The 27,306-nt window shown below is 38.3% G+C and overlaps 1 protein-coding gene across 2 annotated transcripts in view; it reads left to right on the top strand.

The window, feature by feature from the left end:
- The window catches only part of tos (Exonuclease tos), a 136,304-nt gene that overhangs the window by 92,692 nt on the left and 16,306 nt on the right, over positions 1 to 27,306 (top strand). For both annotated transcript variants that reach the window (XM_067139641.2, XM_068225892.1), the window contains exons 7-9: positions 633 to 957; positions 14,216 to 14,564; positions 20,057 to 20,223. In XM_067139641.2, the coding sequence (XP_066995742.2) occupies positions 633 to 957; positions 14,216 to 14,564; positions 20,057 to 20,223 (841 nt within the window). The remainder of the gene's footprint in view (positions 1 to 632; positions 958 to 14,215; positions 14,565 to 20,056; positions 20,224 to 27,306) is intronic.

Here is a 27,306-nt window from a genome sequence, read left to right on the forward strand (position 1 = left end):
TAACTAATCTAGGGTCAGATTTATAGTTTTTATCCAGCTTTCTTTTTATATACACTTCCCGTATCTAGATTGAGGGTTTGTCAAGATGAGTCTCACTGAGTGTTGATGCCTTCCCTCCTGGTGTAGCTGGAAAGCTGAAACAAGCTCGTCAGAGGATGAGAAGAAATTGATGTAAAAGAACTAGGATTGATGACGAGAGAACAAATCTATTTGAAGACAGCAATGTAAGAGAATGTGGAGATTGTGTTTTCTTTCTACTTTGGCCTCTTCCTGTACTGACCTATCATTATATTCATCCTGTTGTGTGTACCTATCTGTGAGTAAATTAGACAGCAATGTAAGAGAATGTGGAGATTGTGTTTTCTTTCTACTTTGGCCTCTTCCTGTACTGACCTATCATTATATTCATCCTGTTATGTGTACCTATCTTTGAGTAAATTAACTGTTGTTGGTGTTATGTTTGAGGTCGTAATGCTCTTCTTGCTGAATCGTTGAGACCATTTGTATCATTTTAATGCAAAGGCAACATTGGAGGAGTACCATGTTGACCGCAGGCTGTTTTCTAGTGAAATAGTGAAATTGCTGTAAAAATATGCAACATCTGTAGACTCTTACGTATATTTTATGTTTAGTTGTTTCAGATAAGAATGAAAGAATCATTGAGACAGATGTAACCCTGTTATATATTCAATCGGACTCTGAACCTCCATCAAAGAAAGTTCGTCTAGATGCTGCTGATTCTTCTGATAAAATTGAGAACTACAAGAGTACATCGCCAGAGGAGGAGAGTGATGCTACATCACCGGTTCTTGTTAAGAAAACCAAGCATAATCCATTTCTTAAGAAATCTACGACTTCCCCTGTTAAAGTAGCAGCTAGTCCAAATTCAAATTTCAGTGCTCTTAAAAAATTCAACTCTCTAAATTTCAAAACTTCAAACGAAATTGTTCGAAGCAGGTAAGCTTTGTTTCTTAGCCTAGTTATCAGATAAGCAGTATGTTAGACCTTCATGTTCCAAACAATTGTCTCACAAATGTAAAATGTGATATGATTTAGTTCATCACCATTCAAAAATTCGTATTGTAAAACCTGTTCTTTATGTATATAAAATGTATGAAAAGTAGCACTTCCTGCAGACCTGTTGGTGACTGTTTGTGCACATCGGAAATGTTTATCTTGCATTCAAATCTTCACTTTCAGCCCATCATGAAGAATGAACCTTTTAAAAAAGTTCTTTGAGTAAACAAATGTGTAATACCAAGTTAATAATTTTTGTAAAGTGGATGTGTATGCCTTATGCAACTGGATGATATTGAATTATACAAAATCCATTAATATTATTTTTAAGAATCACCAACTCCATCACACCATCGTTACAGGCCACTGTAATTTTCTTGATGATGATACGATTATTGAGTGGGCATAATGGTTAAGGCAGTTCTAGAGTGCGTTATAAATATGAGTATGCTAATTATTATTAGGAATTCTGTTATACTGAACCTCAAAATCAAATGCCATTTCCTTTCTATGGCATTTGTATTTTTCCGTATAAGATACAGTAAATATGTTAAATATATTCATATCAGTACATCAACGTATAATTTTCAAATAATACCATATTTTATCGCATAAGCTCCCCCATGCATATTTCCCCCCCCTACGATTTTTCATCATTAAAAATGATTTTATTAATATTGCGCATAATTCCCTCTCCTGGTTTGTTCTTACTGGAGAGGCCTTCAAATGACTTGATAATGGACAACAATGAACACAGCGGTACTTGACACAAAAATGTTTCCATTGTCACAACATACCGTAAATTTGAACAGTGAAGTTCCAGACGTGTTTCTAGGTCAGTTTGTTACAAGTCAAAGTATTCAAACTACACGGCGAAATTTAAATTAAATGCGTTATCTTACGCCGATACAAACGGAGTGAAAGCTGCAGGAAGACATTTCTCCATTGAACCTAATTCAATACGGTATTGGCGGAGACAAAAAGATAAACTCATGACTGCAAAGGCAAGCTCCAAATCTTTCCGTGGGCCTAAAACAGGAAAATATCCCGAAATTGATAATGGTGTAATTGCATATGTCAATGAACTTCGAAATGATAGTTGTGCTGTCTCTTAGGAAACCATTCAGAGCAAAGCTCGCAAGATAGCTGCCACGCTCAACATTGACAGGAAGGATTTTAAAGCAAGCATTGGTTGGGTGATTCGTTTTATGAGACGGCAAAATCTCAGTTTACGGAGGAGAACATCTTTGTGCCAGCGTTTACCTTGAGACTACACAGATAAGGTCATCGAGTTCCGTCGTTACATAATACAAGTGTGACAGCATTATGACTGTTTACTCTCTCAGGTTGGTAACGCTGACCAGATGCCAGTGTTTTTTGATATGCTGCATAACACCACCATTGCTCCAGCTGGCTCAAAAAGTGTCCTTGTGAAGATCATTGGAGCGGAGAGTCTTAGATGCACAGTGTGTTGTGCATTACAGCAGACGGCAATAAATTTCCACCGTATGCCATCTTTAAAAGGAAGACATCACCAAAAGAGACTACCCCACATGGAATTTACTAACGAGTTCAAGAAAACGGCTGGATGACAGCAGATTTGTTGGTGGATTGGTTGGAGAAAGTCTGGGGAAGACTACCAGGGGCATTATTACAAAAGAAGTCCCATCCTGTCATCATCCCTGGAGGTTTAACGTCCATTCTTCAACCTTTAGATGTCAGCATCAACAAACCTTTCAAAGAACATCTTCGGCGCCTATATTCAGAATGGATGGCGGCGGGATCTCATCAGCTGACTCCAGGAAGCAAGATAAGGAAGCCATCAATACAGACGATGTGTGAGTGGATAATCCGGGCGTAGGAGAAAATTAGTGTCGATATTGTTAAGAAGAGTTTTTAAAAAACTGGAATTTCTTGTGCCATTGACGGTTCCAAGGACGACATGTTTTGGAATAGTGAAAATGAAGAAGATAATGTGTTATCTGTGCCTGAAAATAGTGATTATAGTGACGAAAGTGAGGCCGCAGAATAGTGAGAGAAAACAATGAAACAATGCATTGCTGCTCTTCATTGTAGCCTAATGAAACCGTGGTATTCTTTTGTGTTAATTGAAAATAAATACCAGTAGGTACCACTTTTTTCACATACTGGTATTACCGTAAATATAACTTTTACCTAATACATCGTTTCCCTTCCTTTCTGAATGCTTAGAAGCACCACTTGCATAATTCCTTCCCTAGTGTTTTCAAGAAAACTTTTCGAGGAAAAAAGGGGGAATTACGCAATAAAATACAGTATATATGGAAATAATAATTGTATAATAATGTCCAGGTCCTGCTCCTTAGCTTTCGGTTCAGAAGTCCCAGGGTTGGACTCGGTCATCAGTGCTGCGCATTTAAGACTGTCACCCAGGTGGCAGATTCCTTATCAGTTGTTTACTTAGTCTTTCCTTAAATGTTTTCAGAGAACTTGGAAATTTATCGAACATTACCCTTAATAAATTATTCCAGTCCCTTACTCATCTTATAAATGAATATTTGTCCCAGTTTGTCCTCTTGAATTCCAACTTTATCTTTATATTGCGATCTTTCCTACTTTTAAAAGCTCTGCTCAGGCTTATTTGTCTACTGTCATTCCACTCCATCTGTCGACTGACAGCCTGGAACATACAACGTACTCGAGCAGCTCGTCCCCTTACTCCCAAGTCTTCCCAGCCCGAAGTTTGCAACATTTTTGTAACACTATTCTTTTGATTCACAATTAAGTATTTATTTATGTTCCACCTAGTCGATACAATGATTGCTTAAGGCAATTTTAATGTTCAAAAGTGGTACATGTTTCGTATATTATCAACGTCTTCAGCCACATAACACTGTTTAGATGAAAAATATATAAATTGACAAAGTAATGCTTTAGAGGAAGTGTCCTTAAAATTAACATAAGATTGACAACATTAAAACAAACAAATAACTCAAGAGAAAATATATAAATTATTTCTACAATAGAAAGCAGTCGTCAAGGAAACTCTTGTACAATATTCCATAGAGAATATGTCCTAATGAATATTCTTTTCTTAATAATTCATGAAAAAAGGTCAATTTATAAATTAAAAAATATACAATTATAAGTAATTATCAAAATGAAGAAATCCAGATATCACAGTGTAGCTCTTATTATTAATGCAGATGAAAATATAACTAATTCCTAGTTGTCAAATCTTATTAAGCCTGCTTTCCTTTGGAACAGTAACTCCTGTCATTCGTTCACAGTTTTGCGTCGGGTGTAATATTGATGATGCGTTCTTCCCTGCTCTTGCACCTAAGGAGGCGGAGGAGCAGGGGATATGTGTGTGTCAAGAACTTCCTTGCTGTCACCTATAGCTTCAACTGAGGAGGAATAAGTTGTAGGGCTATCTGTAGGTGGAGAAATTCCAATTCTTTTTTTGTGATTTTTCTCAAGCATTTTCAAATATACTAGAATTTGATAATATAATGGATTCTTATATTCTACAGCCTCATTAAGGTAGAATATAAGAATCCATGTATGTATGTTTAGTCCTCAGCTCGTAGGCTGGTTGGATCCTCAACAGCTCCGCCATCAGCTGTCATAGATGGGCTAGGCATCACTGAAGAGGCGTACTAGGGAAATGAGGAGTGAGGTAGTTTCCCGTTGCTTTCCTCACTGAGCCAGAAGTTGCTATTACATATCAGTCTGCCAAGCCCACTGAAATGCATGCACCAACCGACCCTATGAGCAATATTTTCACACCATTCATAGCAGGGCCTGGCTGCAGAAGGAATGGCATTACTAGCATCGCTCATACCTCAGTCACTTTCATTTTGTCAAAGCCAAGAATAAAGCTGAGACAGATCAATGAAAGTAACAAGATTGCTCTAGCCCATACCAGAAGACATAGTGCACTGTAAACACTAGGTCTGGCCAGCAAAGGCATTAAGAATCCATTATATTATCAAATTCTAGTATATTTGAAAATGCTTGAGAAAAATCACAAAAAAAGAATTGGAATTTCTCCACCTACAGATAGCCCTACAACTTATTCCTCCTCAGTTGAAGCTATAGGTGACAGCAAGGAAGTTCTTGACACACACATATCCCCCGCTCCTCCGCCTCCTCAGGTGCAAGAGCAAGGAAGAACGCATCATCAATATTACACCCGACGCAAAACTGTGAAAGAATGACAGGAGTTACTGTTCCAAAGGAAAGCAGGCTTAATAAGATTTGACAACTAGGAATTAGTTATATTTTCATGTGCATTAATAATAAGAGCCACACTGTGATATCTGGATTTCTTCATTTTGATAATTACTTATAATTGTATATTTTTAAATTTATAAATTGACCTTTTTTCATGAATTATTAAGAAAAGAATATTCATTAGGACATATTCTCTATGGAATATTGTACAAGTGTTTCCTTGACGACTGCTTTCTATTGTAGAAATAATTTATATATTTTCTCATGAGTTATTTGTTTGTTTTAATGTTGTCAATCTTATGTTAATTTTAAGGACACTTCCTCTAAAGCATTACTTTGTCAATTTATATATTTTTCATCTAAACAGTGTTATGTGGCTGAAGATGTTGATAATATACGAAACATGTGCCACTTTTGAACATTAAAATGCCTTAAGCAATCATTGTATCGACTAGGTGGAAAATAAATAAATACTTAATTGTGAATCTATTGAAGTGCGATACGGACCATGAAGCTGATTTTATGTAACACTATTCTTTTGTCGAAAATCACCTAGAAGAAATTGTGCTGCTTTGCTTTGGATCATTACCAGTTCTCATATCATGTAGTCCTGGTGTGCATCTCGTACACTAGAACCATAGTCTTATTGGGGTCTTACTAGAGACTTAATGCCCTCTCCCTTACATACTTACAACAATCCCTAAATACCCTCGTAACCATGTGAAGAGATCTGTATCCTTTCTTTACAACCTCATTAATGTGATTATCCCCAATGAAGTTTATTCCTTATATTAACACCTGTAGGTACTTACAGTGATCCCCGTGAGGTACTATCATCTGAAAACACAGTAATTAAAACTGAGAGGACTTTTCCTCTTGGTGAAACATACAACCTGAATTTTCAGCCCGTTTACTATAATAACATTATCTGCCATCCATTTTACAACATTGTCTAGGTCTTGTTGTAGTCATTCACAATCTTGTAATTCATTTACTACTCTGTACAGTATAGCATCATCCGCAAATAGCCTTATCTGTGATTCCATTTCTTTACTCATATCATAAAATGTCCAGTAATACTGCCCTGTGAGACCCCCCGCTCTTAATCAATACAGGATGAGATAACATTCCACCTACTCTAATTCGCTGAGTTCTTTTTTCTAAAAATGTAGGCACCCATTCAACCACTCTTTTGTTTAGTCCAATAGTCATCAGTTTCGTCAGTAATCTCCCATGATCTACCCTGTCGCAAGCCTTGGAGAGGTCAATAGCGATACAGTCCATTTGACCTCCTGGCTGTAAAATATCTGGAATTCCTGGAATTCTACAATTCAAGCTTCAGTGGAATATCCTTTCCTAACTCCGAACTACCTTCTATCAAACCGCTTAGTAATTTTACAAACATGTCTAATATCATTGGAAAGAATGCTCTCCCAGAGCTTACAAACAGCACATGTCAAGCTGACTGGCTCTAATTATCTGCTTTATGTTTGTCACCCTTTTCCTTGTACACATTGGCTACTATTGCAACTCTCGATTCATTTGGTATTGCTCCTTAATCCAAACAGTAATCAAATAAGTATTTCAGATATGGCATATATCTGAACTCTTTAGCTTTAATATATCTGCGAAGATAATATGAATCCCAGCTGCTTTTCTAGCTTTAAACTTTTGTATCATTTTGTAATATGTTTCTTCCTATTCATTTCCCGTTTCCAGTCTTCTGCGTCAGGTTGTGATCAAGGACCTCCAAGTTTCTATCTCTCCACCACCATACGTGCCAACTTTCAAAAAGAGAAATCCAGCAGATCTTAAAGCGGAAAAGTTTTAACAACGCGTTATGTTATGATCACCTCTGAAATTAAATACTTATACTAAGTTACATCTTGATGAGCGCTCATCTGTTTTCACTTAACACTGGGAACAGCTCACACAGTACACAAAACCGTGTTTTTCTGCACTTTAAACTTGTGGGTCACAATATGAATGTCACTGTCAAAATTAAACTAAACATGTACACTTATTTACAAAATTATGTCAAGTTCACAGTATGCAGGCTATTATACATCACAGGCTGGAGAGGACAGATAGAAATGAGTTACTTTCTTTGTTTCAGAAATTCTGGAGAAAAACTACTCGAGTAACATGGACCAGCACTTCTGGTTTTCAAAACAGAAATAGAATCCCAAATTTCATTTGACATTGAGGACCTAAACTGATTCTGGTTCTTTTTCACCAAGCTGAACACGCGTTCACACTCAGCATTGCTTTGCGGTAGAGTCAGAACAGAAAGCATTAGCCTGGATATCCTATCATATTTAGGAACACCATCAGCTCCACTAATGTTCATCAAGCGAGCCCATTTGGTGTCATCTGTCAGATTCTGACTCTCAACAGTAGCACAGTCATCACTCTGAAGAGCTACATATTGGTTCTGAAGCACATTCATTGCATCCTCAACTGACTCACTGTCCTTCCTCGGTAGCAATGATGGAAATCTTTCTATAAAGAATTGTAAGAAGAAAACTGGGCATCTCCAATTTTTGAAACATCTGCAACCTTTGCATGTTTCAGTACTTCATCATTGACAGGGAACTTGTTAATAATATAATCACATGCTGTGCAGAAGTAACCCCTGGCAGATGAAAAGAACGCTGATTTATCTCTATCATTAAGTTTCTTCACCAAGTTCATTGTCTCAATGCCAATGACTAGCTCATCATTAGCCTTCTGACCCCAACTTGGCAGGTTCAATCCTGGCTCAGTCCGCTGCTGTTTGAAGGTGATCAAATACGACAACCTTGTGTCGGTAGATTTACTGGCATGTAAGAAAACTCCTGCGTGACTAAATTCCGGCACCTCAGCGTCTCTGAAAACCGTAACAGTAGTTAGTTAATGGGACGTAAAGCAAATAACATTATTATTATTATTATTATTATTATTATTATTATTATTATTATTATTATTATTATTATTATTATTATTATTACATACACCCAGCCATTAACATTGTCAAAATTAACCTTACTCACATGAAATGAAACTCCTGCTTGTGCACAATCACATTTGGGTAACCTGCTGTCAAACTTCAGAGATTTGGTAACCAGAGTTTCACAGCCTTCCTCTTACTTTTTGTCATAGTAGCTGCTAGTTTTTTAAACTTAAGTTTTAATGATCTACAGGTTTAATCTTTGTACCTCGAATACCTCTTGCATTCTGCATGCCAAAAATTGTTGTCATGTGTTTATCATTTCCATTTCCATTGTTTATCAATGCAATTCTGTTGTATCTGTCTGACTTGCTCTTCAAAGAATATTTTAATTGTCCTAAAAATCAGAGTGCAAGGGACTGGCTTGCAGCATCTGAGCATGGTAGAGGGCTACTCTTAACATACATCTACACACAGAGCACCTAAGATATCTCTCTCTCTTCTCCAATATTTCTTACAGAGTGCAATAAGACAGACCACACTAGACTTCCTCTTCTTCAATCCAGGCTTGGAACCAGCTATGACAGAGTTGGCCAATGCTGCTATGGGCTGAATGGAAGCATTGTATGCAATTATAACTGCTGCAATCAGCTTTGTGAACACTGTACCTGAATGTTGGACTGTCTCTCAGACAATAATGGCATAAACATAGTGGCTAGAAGTCATGGGAAGACACTGAATGTGACATTAATGAGGAGTTACTCCTCTGCAAGCCCTCAAAATGGCAGCAATACAGCGAGGCATCGACTGTACAAGTTGTTGGAATCATTCTGGAGAGATCTGGACCCACGCATCCTGCAATCATGCCCACAGTTGGTCTTGTGTAGTTGGTACGTGGTTCATTGATTGTACATCAGGATGGACAGCATCCCATAAATGCTTGATTGGATTAAGATCAAGATCTGGAGGGCCAATCCATGGTCGTAACGTCACTGGAGTGCTCCTCCAACCACCTGTGTGCCACCACAGAGTGCTGACATGGCTGATTGTCCTGTTGAAACATGGCATCTTCATCAGGGTACTCTAGGGCCAGAAAAGGATGCAGATGGTTTGAAGGAATGTCCACATAACATCCACCTGTCAGCGCTTCCTGCAGCCAGACAATGGGGCCTAATTGCGACTATGAGAATGCCGCCCAGACCAGAACTGAGCAAACTCCCGCTTGGGCACAACCTTGTTGACACATAGGATCCATAGCTTTATGGGGCATACGCAGCACTCTTGCGTGTCCCAACTGAAACCAGGATTCATTGGACCATACCACATACCGCCACTGTTCCATGGTCCATTGCCGATGTTCACAGGCTCATGCATTTCATTCAACTCTGTGTCCAGGTGTCAGCAAAGGGATACGTGTTGGTCATCGGCTGGTGAAATCTTTGCGGTGCAGTTGCCTCCTTACGGTCCTGGTAGAAATGGGTTGCTGACTCCCAGCATTCAACTGGGTGGTGATCTGACTCACAGTAGCCTGTTGAGCACCCAGTATGGTTCTGTGGAGGTGACGTGATGCCCGTTCATTAAACACCTGTGGTCTTCCCGTGTGGTGGTTTACGCAGGTGGTAACATTCTTTCTGTGATATTAAAGATTCACCCTCAACACTGTTGACCTCGGAAACCTGAATTCTCATGTTATCTACGCAATGCTATGACCCGTGCACCGTGTGCTGATGATCATCCCACGTTCAGAGTCGGTTAACTCGCAACGTGTTGCCATCTTCACGACACTGGTGTCTGTGACAGACTGCTCAGCTACACCACAGCTAACCGCACTACTTAGGGGTCATACATGGCATGTTATAACGGGACACCCCTTCCTGTGACCATTCAGTGTATTTTATGGAGCTTGACAGACTGTGTGTTTCAACTGAAGTGGAACAGTATATATTCCACTAGGGGTTGGTTGGCCTAATAACCTCATCCATGCAATAATGTTTTTCATGACTACTTAAGGCACACAACAATGAAAAAATTGTTTACAACAAATCAAATCCTCAGAATGGTTGTAGAAAGACAATAAAATTTTGTGATCATCATCGTCGTCATCATGCCTCGAATAATTATATGCTTAACTCTTCAGAAATATATGTATATATTTATTTATGTACTTAGAATGTGGAAAATATGTGATTAAGTTTTCAAAATAGGATGTTCTTAAATTTGTACTATAATTATACCCACAGTGACTGAAAAATATTGTTAAATGTCTAGCTGCTTGAATTAACTAGTGCACAGCACAAAATAATGTTCTGTCAGACATTGTTTTCGTTTAACAGGTTAATGCTTGCCGCAATTTCCTGTATTCCCCGGGAGAGTTCTCAAGCTCCTCACAGACATCAAGAATGTCCTGTCAAGTTTCATGATTGTGCAGCATAAGAAAGCAAAGTTAGATTTAATGTATACCACATCTCCCTGGACTCCCATTAGCACACATAGCTTCTAAAGATTCAAAAATGTGCTCAGGATCATGTTTGTTTAGCTTTCCAGGACTGAATTCATAACCACAGAAAGGTCCATATTATTGCACGCTGTATCCAACCAATTACCCCACCTGGTGCACATGGGTTGTTGAGGTAGCGGCAAATCAGATGCACACTCTTTAAATAAACTGGGTGCTTTAATGAACACTTTTTCACGAATGCTATAAGTCTGTTCACATTTAGAAAAAAGTACTCCTTACTCTTTCAGATACACTGTGCATAGTACACGCTAAACAAGTTGTAAGAATCATCTTGCTATATAGAACTTTATCATATCGGATATCATCAGGCCATTGTGTATGACTTCATTTTCTCAAGATGAACCACTGTCAGTGAAAATGATGGTGACGGATTGCATTTTAATGTACAAAATGACATTGGCTATGTAATGGCCAGGAGCATCAGTCATCTCATCTATTGTAATCAATACTGCGTTGTAGCCAATTTCACCACGAATTCTGTGTACTATCTTGGAGTAATGTTATAGTAAATAGTACTAGTAGTAGCAGTGTTGACTCGTCTGGGAGAGGAAATTTGATGTACTTCTCTAATGTTTCATGTAGCACTGGATGCTTTGGTTTGTTAAGTGGTGTATCAGCTGCAAAAAATGCTTGATAAATATCTTATGAGAACTGGTAATTTGCTGGACCAGATCTCACATCTTGCATTTTTGGAAGAAAATTTTGTGTCGGCTGCTTTAACAATGCACATTTCATGTGTTTCGCCATCATATGTTGCGAACATACGTCTGTAGCTACAGGTTTGTAACAAATGTTGCAAATTAATACAGTTCCGTCGGTCCTGAATATGTCTCCAAACTTCCACAAAAAACGGTTCAAAGTAACATCTTTACACATTTGGGACGCATCGTACTCCTTGAAACAAGAACTCCACACTGCCATTCTACATTTTACAAGTTTGGCAGACCACTGCAATTTCAGATAAGATTTCCTGTTATGGTACAGACTAGAACGAGAGACTCATGGCTCCAGCCCACTGCTTTCCTTTATGATCGGAGAATTCCTCTCTTGAGTCAAGGGTGCACTGATGAAACAGAGCAGCCAGTTGCCAGAATAGAAATGCATACTTCTTTACATTTTGAATTACTTGTGGACAGGAGGCTTCTAATAAATAGAACATACCACCAAATAAGAAATATGTACTTATGAATAACAATTTCAGTATGTGTAATTATAAGAACTGCAAAAATATATGCATAAATAAAATATATTTAAGCACGTGATGATGATGATTAAGACTGAGGTAATCATCATTGTTTGACATCCTTTCAGCTACTATTTATCTTGAAAAGGCTGTGTGGTCAGAATTCTTCTCTGGAAAAGGATTCTGTAACATGGAAGTAAATTTACTTTGAAGGACTCTCATAATTATGTCAATTGCATCTTGTATTCAATTCTGCTTTCCAACTGCATGTCGAAATAGTCTAATGCAGTTGGGTTTTTTTAAATGATAATATTCAAGAACTGTGAATATGCCCACTCCCTGGGTGAAATTGGGAAGTAGAAATGAGTTTGTTGGGGCCTGGGCCTGAGAAGAAATGTATCTGGAAGAACTGAGATGGATTGGGGGGCAGCCAATCTGTGAAGATGTTAATATCTATGTCCTTTCATGTTTGTTCATATTTCTCCTTTGTGGCCACTCTTGTCAGTTAGTATTTATCAGTATTTATAGGGGCTTTTTTTTTTTTTTTAATAGTTTATTCCAGTACTAAAACTGACACTATTTCAGTGGGTATTTTGTGAAATAAATTGTCATACTCATTGATGATTCTTGGGAAATCTTCCTAATGGTATGCGGTAAATCTGCCTAATTTCTTGATGAGAGGTTTTAAAGAGAACTCACATAATGTATCCTAGTTATTAAATATTAGAATGAACAAAAATAATGTTATTACAAAAAATAATAGCTAATTAAAAATAAAGATATAGATCACTGATACCTCGAAATGAAGTGAGGCGAGTCTGCTCTGTAATATGAATTCATATATACTTCTTTACATTTTGAATTACTTGTCTCCAAAATACAAACCAAGCATTGTCTTTCCAACCATGGAGAAAGTACGTTGGTCAATGTAGAGGTTTCCTACATCTCTGTACATAAAAATGAAATGGCATCTGTCTGCCTTCCAAAATAAAATGCTGTTTCACATTTCAAGAGAGAGAGAGTAATATAAGGGACATGTTTCTTGAGCATAACGTAACATCCACTCAAATACTTGACTACAATTCTTGGCAACCAAATGCATTTTTTTTTTTTTTCTTGGGATATATTGCTGGGAATCTTAGGTCCCATTGACTACATCCATTTCAGAATAAATTTTCCCAGTTTTCAGAGGGCTGTCACATCTATGGGAAGGGATTCTATTACTGTATATTTCATATACTGCCAAGTAAGAAACACACAATAGTGACACTACAAAGTAGGTTGCATGTGTGGTTTTTTTATAATTATCATTGCGCTAACTCAAATAGGTTTTCAGCAGAGATGAGATAGAAAGAGGCAAGGAATGGGAAAGAAGTGGCCGTGGCCTTGACAACAGCCCCAGTATTTGCCTGATGTGAAAATAGGGAAACTACGGATAACCATATTCAGGACTGCTGATGGTGGGTTTGAAACTCTCACTCTCCATCTACTTTGCACGTACTACACAGCCAACTCGCTCAGTTAGAGTACTGTAGTTTCTTCTTCCCTTTGCCGCTGTCATTTAGACTACACCCACCATAACGACAGGACTATAATCAAAGCTACACTTCGTCGTATGGTGACACATAGCTCAAATCTTTATGTTTTTTCATGTCCACAGGAAGTGATAATGTCATCTGTGGACAAGTCATGGTCATGTATAGCCATATTGTGTAACGTGCAAGACAGACAACAGCCGACTAACATTTGGGGCACGCGAACTGACGAAATTCATTGATCACGACAGGCAAAGAATAGCATGGAAGGTAACTTCTATTTCCATTTTCGAACCAATGTTGAAACTTAAAAACAATGTCTTGCTGAACATTATGTCAGTGCGTTGCTTAGACACGTGTAAGTAGACATCGTCTAAGGCTTTAAACTAGTCGTTTCTGAGATTGGCCCTTATGGAGAGCATTTTTGATAATATCACATTTTTCAGAACAGATGGGATATATTTCGCAAATAATCACACAAGATACTTGCAGTGAAAGGCGATTCTTGGTGCTCTTGGATCTTGCACCACAACATCCTGGATTCTAATATTGGTGACTCCGTGTGAAATTTCTGCTGGACCCAAGCTGTGTAGATAACATGTAAAAAAAATATCACCATGTTATTCTCCCATTTAAAGTAAAATATTCTTTAAGGTGAAAGCAGACTGTCATTTATGGTCTGATCATAAAGAAAGCACAAAGTGGTGTCTGTGAAGTAACATATCACAAAATGTACATAATGTTTATTTTTTATTGTGCTATTCTTATTTCACTTTGCTGCTTCTAATACTAATTGATTTCAAACCTGTATGTTTCAGGTATTTTGCCAGTGTAGAAATCATGCCTGATGTTCCTAAAAATAAAGTCACAGGTGAACATAATTATGATTGTGAAGTTAGTTCTACGTTAATGGACATTTCTAATTTAGTGGACAATGTTTGCGAAAGTTCTAATCCTGAAAAATCCATCTCTGACACTGTACAGGCTACAGAACAGGAATGTTCTGTATTGAACTGCAATGATTCAGCAGTTACAAATGCTGTTGAACAGAAGCAGAATGTCAAAGACTCTGTCATCAACTCTGTGCAGGATATAGGGAAGGCATGCTCCGCTTTCAAATGGAAGAGTTCTTCAGTAGCATGGAAGGAGAATTGCTCACTGGAGGAGGTTTGTATCAAAATCATACCCACCATTTTATCCTGTCATACTTTCTGTGAATATTTTGTGCCAAAATATGCAAAGTTGTCAAGTCAAAGTTGGGAGAACATAGTCTATCTGGTATGTTTATATTACGGGGATCATGTGCTCGTTATCCAACAATTCTAAGGGAGTGAAGATTGTGGCACTGAGCTCCAGTCTTGCTGAATTTCATTGATGTGATCTCATTTTAGAGTGGTCATAAGTGTGAATTTTGAAAGATTTTGAAATTTGATGTAATGGTTTGTTCCAGACACTTTTTATCTCTATCATGGCATTACACACAAATTCAACAGTGAAGACATTGCAATGAGTGCGTCCACTGTCTCAATAATAATGTTATTGGCTTTACGTCCCACTAACTACGTTTACGGTTTCGGAGGTGCCGGAATTTTTCCTGCAGGAGTTCATTTGTGCCGAGAGGCCTATCCCTGTCAAATATAATTCTCAGTTAATTTTTATACAGCTTCCAAAGTTTCACAACCAGATAAGTGAAATGTTGCATTTCTGTTAATTATTAACCATTCTGTTTTTAAGTAGGTTATAGTTCTGAAAATTCCAGTTAGTTGCCAGTTTTGGAATAGGCAATCAATACCTGCCTGTCATAAAAGTCAACTAAAAGGGTCATGTGGCCATCAGTCCCCCTCTTTATTTTCTAATTTTTCTTTAGTGCTAGTTGTAGACCGAATCAAAATTTGATATGCATGTTGCTTTGAGAGGGGCCTCTTACTTGTGCAATTACGCTCGAAAGCCGATACGGTATCCCCAGCCCATCGGATGGGAGCGCCATGTATTCAGCAGTAGTATCCATCTGACACTGCAAGTCCCTGCACAGCTGAATGTCAGAAGAGCATATTACAGTATTATCAATTTATTTTTATCTATACTTATCACCAGGGTTAGGATTTTTCGGTGCGCACCTCTTTTGTTAGGGTAAATTAAAGCTGTTCAGAAAGATATCACAGTGTGAAATTTTGTTTCTAGTTGCAAAAAGAGGCATTTTGCACGCACCTTTTTCCAATTTTTGGGACCTTTATCCCTTTTTCTCCCAACCATGCTCATAATCCCCTTTCTCCCCCCTCCCCCTTTTTTCTTTTAATTCCAATTTATTCTGTAAGATTTCTAATCAATATAAAATATTTAACTTTCACTTAACATCTCCTCAGCTTGCTGTGTACGTGCAAATAGTAAGCCTACCTTTTTCAGTAAACACGGCACGGGAGGTGAAAGCACACCTGCAACAATGGAAAATAATTGTGTGTTCGACAAAACCTCTTTCTCTCGCGCTATAATGTAGCCCTCAATAATGCAATGTGATGAGTGATTCTATCCCACCAGAATCAGTAGCTTGCTGTTTGTGAATGTGAGTTTGTTACTGTGAGAGACGGCATCTGTTCGCATGGAGGCAGAAGCTTGTGACGCAGAGATGTCGGCAACCGCACCCGCGTAGTTCGGAGGATTGAGACTGGGTTCGGCTCAAAGCTACTAGAAATCGCTGAGACTGCAGTTCCAGCATGAATGAGAACATTCTGGTAACTGTCGCGGTGTTATAAGAGAGTATGGACAGCAGTTGAGCGAGTGAGTGCGAGAGTTAGTTGTGTGATAGTCGCATTGAGTTAGCAAGTGAACTGGTGTTAGCATTTTGTTACATTACTAAACGAGTGTACTACTAAATTTTACCATGCCAAAGGTGTCCAGTGCCCAATTTATTGCTCTGGCTCAGGAATTCAAACAAGGTTGTACTGAAAACACTGATGGAACTGTTATGTGATGTACCATTTGTGATTCAAGAATTATGTTAGACGAAAAACACCAGGGAGATCACATCAAACAACACATTTTGTTCGCTATTTGCTTTACGTCGCACCGACACAGATAGGTCTTATGGTGACGATGAGATAGGAAAGGCCTAGGAATGGGGAGGAAGCGGCAGTGACCTTAATTAACGTACAGCCCCATTATTTGCCTGGTGTGAAAATGGGAAACCATGGAAAACCATCTTCAGGGCTGCCGATAATGGGGTTTGAACCCACTATTTTCCGGATGCAAGCTCATAGCCAATGGCAGTATAGTAATGCAATCAGTTATGGACTTCTGCCAAAATCTTTGGCCTACTTGATATCGAGTTTGAAAAACTTCTTGTGGTTACGGACCAAGCTCCATACAGGGTTTCAGCTGTTAACCAATTGCAACCTTTATTTCCTAAGTTGAGGCATGCGACATGTTTGCTTCATGCCCTTCACAGGTTTGTGAATCCATAAGGACCAAATACATCATTGCAAATCAATTCATCTCTGCCCTGAACAAGGTTGTACTGAAAACTCTTGAGTCGTGTTGTTGCCTACAGGGAAACCACTGGCCTGCCCCTTCCAAATTTTCCGGTCATTACTCGTTGGGGATCGTGGGTTGAGTGTGCTGGTATGTTGTGTGAGGATTTTGGCAAAATTAGAGAGTTTGTGCTTTCTTTGGATCTAGCGGATGCAGGTGCAATTTCCAAGGCACAGCAACTTCTGTTACTGGAGAAAATACATAATTTGCAGACAGAATTATATTGTGTCCATAGTTACAAGTACCTGACTGCAGTTATTAAACGATTAGAAGAACAAGGTCTGGAAAAGGAAAAACAATGGGATATTTTTACTTCTGTGAGGGAGCAGTTAGATGGCTTTGCCAAAGACAAACTTGAGTCTAGTCTTCAGAAGAATTCACCACATCTGTCGAGTTGCCATTCCGAGTGAATACAAGGTGTGCCCCACTGGTTTCTGTGGATGTTGAAAGAAGCTTTAGCATCTACAAAGATATTCTATCTCCTAATAGAAACAGACTTACTTTTAAAACTGTAGAGATGCTTAATATCTTGAAGTGCAACAGCTTTATGGTTTTTTCCCTTCTTTTGACAAGTGATAATTTGTTTGTAATTCAATAAACTAGAGTAGAGGAAAGAGAAATCGTTGAATTAGTTGAATAAACCAGCACCTTTTTTTACCTTTTCAATTCCTTTTTTCCATCTGAAATTTGCACCTAAAAATCCTAACCCTGCTTATCACTCTGGTATGCTATTGTGTGGGTGATTTGAGGGAGGGAGTCCTAGGCCCAGTTTCTTCAACAAATGTTTAATGTAAACACTGCTGTTAAGGAGACTTAACACACAATTTAACAAAATCAAAATTTCACATGTTGGTTGCTTCTACATCCTAGATGATAAATAACATTGCAATTCAATGGGATTCATATGATTGTTAGTCCAAAAAATAAATAATCATGCCTTCAAAACCGTTTGACGTACGAACTGTGAGGGTGTATTTACAGCGAACTCCCCAAAATATAAAACATTGAGGGATAACTTTCACTCACAAACCGTAGCAATGCACTGGTATCCTGCTAGTATATACATATATCAAACCCACAAAAAATATGAAAGATCCAAGTAGATGATGAATTACTCGAAGGACAGAAGTTTAAATATTGTATCTTGGATTTACTGATCAGAAGTACACTGCAGGCCAAAAGTTTCCGGACAAGCATTAAACTGGTAAAGAATGCACTGAGATTAAAAGAAAACAATATATCTATGCAAGAAATTGACAAATATATATTCTAAAACTAATATTTTACAATAAAACTATGTTTTTACATTACATCTGAGCTAGAAATAGACAGTATGTACACATTTACTCTCACAGATCCCCAGAACACATCAAACTCTCTTCTCATCAAAGAAACCCCGCTTTGCTGCAAGTACACTTTTAACTCTTCTCGGCATTATCAGAGCAAGTTTTTCTTACACTGATGCTGGTATGCTTTGCCAGGCATTCTGCAAGAGACCAACAGCTTTTCTGATTGTGGAGGACACTGTTTTCGGACTTGCCGATCCAACTTCTCCCACAGCAGCTCAATTGGATTTAAGTCCGGGGATTGTGGGGGGCCATTCCATTAAAAACAATTCCTTCCCTGCTGGGCTGAGTGGCTCAGACGGTTGAGACGCTGGCCTTCTGACCCTAACTTGGCAGGTTTGATCCTGGCTTTGTCCGGTGGTATTTGAAAGTGCTCAGATACTTCAGCCTCATGTCAATAGATTTATTGGCATGTAAAAGAACTCCTGCGGGACAAAATTCCAGCACTTCGGCGTCTCTGAAAACCGTAAAAGTAGTTAGTGGTATGTAAAGCAAATATTATTATTATTATTATTATTATTATTATTATTATTATTATTATTATTATTATTATTATTATTATTATTAAAACAATTCCCCAGAGTTTTGTTTGTTTTGAAGATAATTCATGTAATAGCGAGACGTGTGTCTGGGGTCATTGTTTTGTTGGAGGACAAACCCACGTTGCTGTCTAGACAGAAGAGCATAACAAGATAGGATGGAATGGTAGCCGTTTTTGTCCAGTGTTCTTTGAATTCAGTGCAGTCTACCAACTCCACTGAGTGTAAAACAACCCCAAACTATCACAGAGCCCTTCCATGTTTCACTGTAGGGTGTTGTAGGATGCATTTTTCCAATGCTGAACGTTGAGCATAAACTTGTCTGGAAACTTTTGACTGGCAGTGTACATACAATCTGAAGGAAGTGGTGAATGATGACAGATTTTGCCTGTAATTGTCGAATGAAAGAACGTCATTAATCCGAGATCTATTGCTTTGTCATCCATCCTGTCTCTAATGTTCAGAATGTTGGTTGATGGTCAGCCGGGGTCACTAGGTTTGAGCATGTCTTCAGTTTGGACTTAAGAAATGATTTGTCATGCTGATGTAGGTAATAATAATAATGGTGTGTGGCCTCCAAAGAGGCTTGGTGCATGTCTTTCGAGTGGACACTATATAGGTGACCTACGCGTATTGATCTAGGTGAAAGTGTATGAAAGCTGTCTTCATTGGTTTAGATACTTGCTGCAGGCAGTAGCCTCTTTGAGTGCAAATATGGGCTACACACTGGAAGTCATTGAAAAAACACTCCTGGCGACCTGAGCAATGATGGGCCAGTACCTTACAGAACAACATGAGGAACATTAGTCTCCATCTCAACATGGCAACCAAATGAACGAAATGAAGAATGTAAATCCACATTATGGAACCTGTCACTATGTGGGATAAACACTCGTGAACAAGAAAGAAATATTATTTTCAAATCTATGGCCTAAAAATTGTCAGCTTCTGCAGCACAATAAATAATTGTTACATAGCTTTCCCTAAATATTTTTGTACATTTTTCTTTAACATGCATGCGGTTGAAACTAATAGCTAACTGTCTTTTTTTTAAATGTAGTTCTTTATAGCACAGTGAATCTGTGACTACATTTGTACATGGATTCCAACATGAAGACTAGAACAATTTTCTTGTTAGGTAATAAGCTATGCTGTTTTTATTTTGTATGTTCAAAATAATTATTTTAAACATTTGTTAATATTTCTGGTAATAATTATTCTAAAACATGTATATCCCCTTTGTTTACAGGATGGTTCCTTTGGTGTGGCTGAATTATTTAGAACTCCTAGTCCTTTAAATACATCAAAAAGCAAATCTTGTCGAAGGCAAGGTCTGAGTAAGAACACTCCTTTGACTGGTTCGAAAGACAAACCTTCCCAACAAAGTCTGCTCAGTAGGTTTGGATTTCAAAAGAAGTAAGTGCAAAACCTTTAAGTGATTGGACAAATATCTTTACCCTTAGTATTCTGTTCAGGCTATTGATAAATGCTATTAGATCATTTGAAGAGAGATCCCCAGGAATTCAAGTTCCATGTATAACTTTAATACATTTTATGCTATGGAAAATGTTAAAAAATAAGAGGCTATTAATATGGTCTACATTGCTCACTGGAGAAATTCTAGATGACCTCAAAGTATAAGTTACCACTCTATAAAATGTCTGTAGTGCAAAAATTTAAATTCCTTAATCCTGTAACCAAGAGAAGATTTTTATTCTGAGCAAGTTTGATTTGTGATACAGGTTGTGTTGCTGTAACCTTGTATTTATGAGATGGCGAGTTTAAATCTTCACAACTGGCAGTCTGGAAAACAATTTTTTGTGGTTTCTGATTTTCACTCCATACAAATGCTGGCACTCTACCTTAATTAAGGCCATAACTGCTTGTTTCCCTAGCCTGGCCCTTTCCCACCCCATCACCCCAAAACCTGTATGAATGAGTGCAACATTAAACTGCTGGCAGAATGTTGCCAATCCATCTGTTTTAAAACACACAAGGTGGTACATCAACATAAATGTTTTAACTGTCAAGAGTGGTTTACAAAGTACTGAAAATACCATCCCTCCCCATTCATAAGAGACTGCATTTTTTGGGAATTTATTTTAATTTTATTGTAGAATAGCCACTTATGCACTACATTCAGATTGGCTTTTAATAACCTACTACTGTCAGAACTTTGCATTTTCCTGTATATTATGAAATCATCTGCAAACATTCTCCAGTCACTTTGGATTTTGTTTGGCAGATCGTTGTTGATAAATGCCATGAATGAAATTGGCCCAATAACACTACCCTGTATGACTCTCGATGTTACAGCAATTTGATCACAGTATTTACTTCTCCCTTTCTCTCTTTGCCTGTGGTCTGTCAAAAATGATTGGTTCCAGCAAACCGCTCTTTTATCAGTCTTTGTTTCTCCCATTTTTAAAATCAAAATATTAGGTACAAAATATCAAATACATTAAAAGCTTTAGCATAATAATTTACAAATAAATACCTTGGCTAGTAACCCCCCATATCCTGAAAGAGCAACTACGTCTGGCTCTCATAGGAGAATCTTATTCTGAATCCAAGTTGCCGGTCATTACTCCACAGTATTTTCCCTCACTTTTCCTTAAAATATTCTGAAATAAGTTGTTTCTTTACATACAAATAGACATCAGACAACTAGGCTTATAGTTGCCCATTAAAAGTCTGTTGTAGTTTTCCCCTTCCCCTTAAAAACTGCGACTATAATTGCTTTCAAAAACATATCAGATGTAAGGCTTTTCAGGCGTTTGCTCTATTAACCAGCGTTTCGTCTTAGGTCTGACACTAGACTCGTCAGAGTGGGATGTGTCAGACCCTACCCACTTAGGCTGGGTGGATGCAGGTGAGCTTATCAGAAGCCTATATATGAGGCACAGTCTGATAACTGCATACGGGAGATAAATCTCCACAATGGAATTATTGCCCGCCTAGCAATTCTGGGGGAATTTAGAATTTTCCATATAATTGCTTTCTTCTAGTTATCAGGAATGTGCGTATTGTTGATGGATAGATTAAACAATAATTCCAAGTGGGTTATAATAGCGCTGCTTTTTCTAGTTTCAGAACCTCCCAGTAACATTGCCACCTCCCATACATAAGCGTGTATCACCATCAGGTCTAAGCTTTTCCTAGGACGCTGGTTGGGTAAGGTGCAGGAGTGAGTTAGCGGAGAAACCGGAACAAGAAGAAGTCACCAAATACATCACACATTACGATATGAAGGCAAGCACCCAAATAACAGAAAATTATCATAATGGTGTTACCGAGCTCGATAGCTGCAGTCGCTTAAGTGCGGCCAGTATCCAGTATTCGGGAGATAGTGGGTTCGAACCCCACTGTCGGCAGCCCTGAAGATGGTTTTCCGTGGTTTCCCATTTTCACACCAGGCAAATGCTGGGGCTGTACCTTAATTAAGGCCATGGCCGCTTCCTTCCCAGTCCTAGCCTTTTCCTGTCCCATCGTCGCCATAAGACCTATCTGTGTCGGTGCGACGTAAAGCCAATAGCAAAAAAAAAAGCATAATGGTGTTTCTCCAAGTGCTAGGTCGTGAAAGAATGTACTGGGCTTAAACCACAGTGAAAGAGGTGGAGACAAGGAACACATTGTCATGAGAACAAGAAGCTGTCAAACTGCATAAATAAATTTGGAGAACGATTTGAAAGGCGATTACATTTAATTATTTGTTTCAAAAAATAGTAATAGTAATAATAATTAGTGCAAAGTCTAATTTAGGAATAAACTACTAAGTAAATAAAATGTAGGTGAATGAATAGTCTTTCAATAAATATAAATAAATTCAAAATAACTTTCAGATAATATTTAGAGTCTTGAAATAATGCACCATTAACTTTTAAGAATTAGGATAAGAATTGAGGCTTAGAATTGCAATTCTTTCCCTGGGATCATCATCATCATCATCATCATCAATGTCCCACTCCAGTCGCCCGGGTGTGGTTCCTGGGATCGAATACCTCTCTAAATTACATAATCATTAGATAATACCTCTTGAATTTAAAAAAACTGAATAGGGCAAAATTTGTCACTCATCCCGAAACACTAGTTTGAAGAAAACACAAACTTCATCAAGAATCCGTAAATCCACAGAACAGAAATTAATTTACATAAGAGAACAATCCACCAGGAAATTAATTTGCATTAAGGAAAAATCCACCATCTGCCACACAATAATTATTTACTGACTGTAAACAAGGCAGATCAAGGTATATGAAAATATTTCATCTATCACGCAACATCCAATAAATGCAACCGTTCAATCCAGGATGCCAACGACAAGTTACGCAATTAAAATCATCCATAACAATAACATGAGAGACAGAGAAAGATAAGGGACCAATTACATAAGAGAAAAAGGGGGATAAGCTTACGTAACAAGATGAGGACACTTTACATTACCATAATTTGCCTTCACAAACTATTGAAATATTCAGCCTACACCCATTTCACATTATTAAAATATACTTAAAATGAATGTGGAATAAAATCTTAATAATAATAATAATAATAATAATAATAATAATAATAATATCTCACCAGGCGAGTTGGGTGTGCGGTTAGGGGCACGCAGCTGTAAGCTTGCATCCGGGAGATAGTGGGTTCGAGCCCCACTGTTGGCAGCCCTGTAGATGGTTTTCCGTGGTTTCCCATTTTCACACCAAATAAATGCTGGGACTGTACCTTAATGAAGGCCACAGCTGCTTCCTTCCCACTCCTGGGCCTGTCCTATACCATCATCGCCATAAGACCTATCTGTGTTGGTGCAACGTTATGCCAACAGTAAAAAAAAAAAATTTTTTTAAAACCTCTCTGAATGTCCTAGAATTTGCAGTTAAGGTGGGAAAGGCTCCACAGGAAAATGAACCTATACAGAAAGATAAATAATTACAGACACAAATACTTAGAAGGATATACTAGGTACACGCATACTTCAAGAATAAACAACAAGATGAAATGTACAAATGTACATGTAAAATTGTGTTACCAGCATATCTATAAGGCTAATTTTTATGCCACAAGTCAATTAATATTTACTAACTTTTCGATTGCTGAAATCTTAATTTGAAACAGTTGGGGAAAGGAGATGTTAATTTTTAGGCCTAATTTCACTACAGAAATACCCATAATTAGCAATTTCAAATCACACTTGAAGGTACAAAAGTACATCTCAACAGGTAGCTTCACACAGTTCACAGTTTCACTATTATTTCTTGCATCTCTTCATATTAACATAGAATTTTGAAATAATTTGGTGATTACTTACAGAAGGTCCAGGTGAGTTTGTGATGAACACAACTTACGTCAATTGCTGGCAGTAGTCCTAATAGTTACATTTTAGTTGGTGGCAGTTGAATATACCCTCGTCGCATAATGTACCGACAAAATTTTAGTAGCATAGATACATAGCGAAGTTACCCATTATCACTAGAGACGAGAATTATAGGCACTAAAAACAGTTAAAATAGGCAGGCGTATAGGCTCTTAAATGAGCCAAAATAGCCATTTAAATAGGCACTAACGTGTAAAATAGGCAACAAAATGGGCATGCAAAAATTACTGATAGTTTAATAACACTCAATTTACTATAAAAGGAATTTACAAGCAACGTTTCAACGTTTTCCAGTAACAGTCTTGTTCCCCTCTCATGTATAATGTTTTTGTACTGAGAGAAAGATCTCTCAACATCACATGAAGTTGTTGTTTGTCCAACACTTGTCCCGTTTCCCTATGGAGACGTGTATGAGGCGAGATGAATCTGTCGTGGCGGGTTTTTATGACCGGATGCCCTTCCTGACTTCAACTTCATCAGAGGAGTTAATGTAATGAAATGAATGGTGTGATGTATGATAGTAGGGAGAGGGTGAAACCTGGTGCCAGCACATAGCCTACTCCTGTCGAATAGCACCAAGGGGTCTGCTCAAGGCTTAACTTCCCCATCCGACGGACAAATCACCATCAACAGTGTCATGCCCTCATTCCATATGAGCACTGTGGAGAGGTTTGGAATTTAATTCAGGCTTTTGGCATGCAATCTAATGATTAGAAATTGTATACCACCCCCTCCCCTCCCCTACCCTGCCGGCCAACATTCTGATGGTGAAATTTTTTTTCGATCAACGGGACTCGAACCGGCTAACCTCGGTGTCAGACTGTTTAGACTTCAGCGCCTTAACGATCATGGCCACCGGGCGGGCATTCTCAACATCACATGAAGTGATTGGACAAAACTTCAATGAAGTCACTTCATCTGGTTTTATTTCGCTGACAGCGGCTGCCTTCCCAGGGGTTCTCTCAAAACTTCCCCTGACTTCTTCCACAATCCTAAATGACTCCACCAGGGGCATGCCACTCTTCTCCAACTTGGTGATTGCTCCCGGCAGCTTGTTGAAATTTGAAGATGCTCTAGTTTATGCAGGGGCATATTAGCTCCCAACATTGTAGTGAATAGGTCTGAAGAAAATGGTTGTCGGTCACTGCCTAAAGTTTATTGGTAGAAAGGCTGCATTGATACAGATTTCCGTACTTGTATCAGATGCATCGCAGTATTTTTGAGTTGATCTTTGTGGTATTTTTCTCACATTTGATCTGAAAAAGAATAAAATTGATATAAATTACATTGTCTCTATATCTTAAATTTCTACAGTTGGGCTAATTGGCAATAATGCTTAGTATATACCAAGCATTTATTTCATAAAAAAGAGAGAGACTTAGAGAAGATCTTTCTAGAAGTACAAAACTTCAAAGTAGGAACAAGGGAATTGGTAATTTACATGGAAATATGTCCTCAAGGATTTTCTTGTTATAATTTGGCAGTATCGTTTCGAGTTCACCGGGTGAAAAATATAATTAAAAAGACGTGAAAGATGCGGAGTAACGTAGAGGAGAGATCCATTCTTTATGGTTGCCAAGGACCCACTAATGTAGAAGAATGAAAACGGAGGCACTATAAATCTCAGATTTGTGAACATTTTATTTGTTTCTATTCGCCGGCGTTGGTCAGCCAGGTCTGCTGCCATGAAGACTATTTTCTGTTGCCTACAATACATCCTACATCATGTGTGCCCACAAGGCCACCACCCTTGTTGAAAAAAAAAACCCGCGTAATTTGAAATTATCGTGACATGCATGTATAACCTTATTTATGTCACAATTTAGCAAGACTCTAGAGGGGATGCTAGAGGCTTGTTAACCTGGGAGCTTATGCCCCTCAGACTCTCTTTGCTTCCCCCTCCTCCCCCAAGCAAAACGGTTTCTAACCGGACCTCACCAATCTAGACCAACGGTCTTTTCGCTGGCCTGGTCTTGTAAAGATATTCCTGGCAACCTCATAAAACACACTGTTGCATCGTCCTAGCCGGGCTAGATTAGATCTGCAACCTGTGTTTCGTGAAGGCTAACGGAATATAATAGAATTCACGATTTTTTAAAGGGAGATTTAAAAATCGCATTCCAGTTGTTGTAAATCTCTATTTTCATAGGAAATGAATCAAGTTCAAAATACCGATTTAATTTTCATCCATTCTGTGACAAGAGACCACCGGCGTTCTAATTCCTCTTTCAGTAATTTAATGATTATTTACATTTTAGCAATATAAATTGTTGAAAGTTCACGATTAATACAGCATTGCAACAAAACAACTTGCTGTAATACATAAATTAATAGGCCTATATATGCTACATTGAAACGCCATCATAGTTCTCAATCACAAAAAAGATAAAAGGAACAAACAAACTTACCTTCTTACAGCAAATTGGCAGACTACCTTTCCATCCGTAGTGAAATTGTGATCCACTGCTTCAGCTAGTGGGACTTCAACAATTTTTCTTTGGGCATTGCCGTAAACACACTTCTTCTTATTCCACTTCACAATAAATTACAACACGTTCTGAACATAAAGAGTACGCGTACAACAGTTCGCATCGAAAGGGAGGTACAGGGCATAAGGGTTGTGCAACATAGTTCGACGTTGACTGGTTCTCGCTTATGTTTTTGGAGGTTGGAGGGGTTGAAGGCTTCGAGGTCAAATTGTTCCTTGTTTCTCCTGATGGAAATTTCCCTAGAACTATTTCTGGTGACTTCTGAGAATTCCCATTTTTGTTCGTGGGGTAAACAGATATTGAGAAAAGAGAAGATAATTCTGTTGAGCACACAAGCTACAATACTGGAAGAAAATCGTTTCTTTTAAATACAGTCAAAAGGCATCAAATAGGCAGTTATACTCCAAATATGAAAATGGTTTTCCGTGGTTTCCCATTTTCACACCAGGCAAATGCTGGGGCTGTACCTTAATTAAGGCCACGGCCGCTTCCTTCCAACTCCTAGGCCTTTCCTATCCCATCGTCGCCATAAGACCTATCTGTGTCGGTGCGACGTAAAGCCCCTAGCAAAAAAAAAATACTCCAAATAAGCACAAACCCCTGAAATAGGCATTTATAGGCACAATCAAACCAACA

Source organism: Anabrus simplex, chromosome 2 (assembly GCF_040414725.1).
Source record: "Anabrus simplex isolate iqAnaSimp1 chromosome 2, ASM4041472v1, whole genome shotgun sequence".
NCBI classification, from domain to species: Eukaryota; Metazoa; Arthropoda; class Insecta; order Orthoptera; family Tettigoniidae; genus Anabrus; species Anabrus simplex.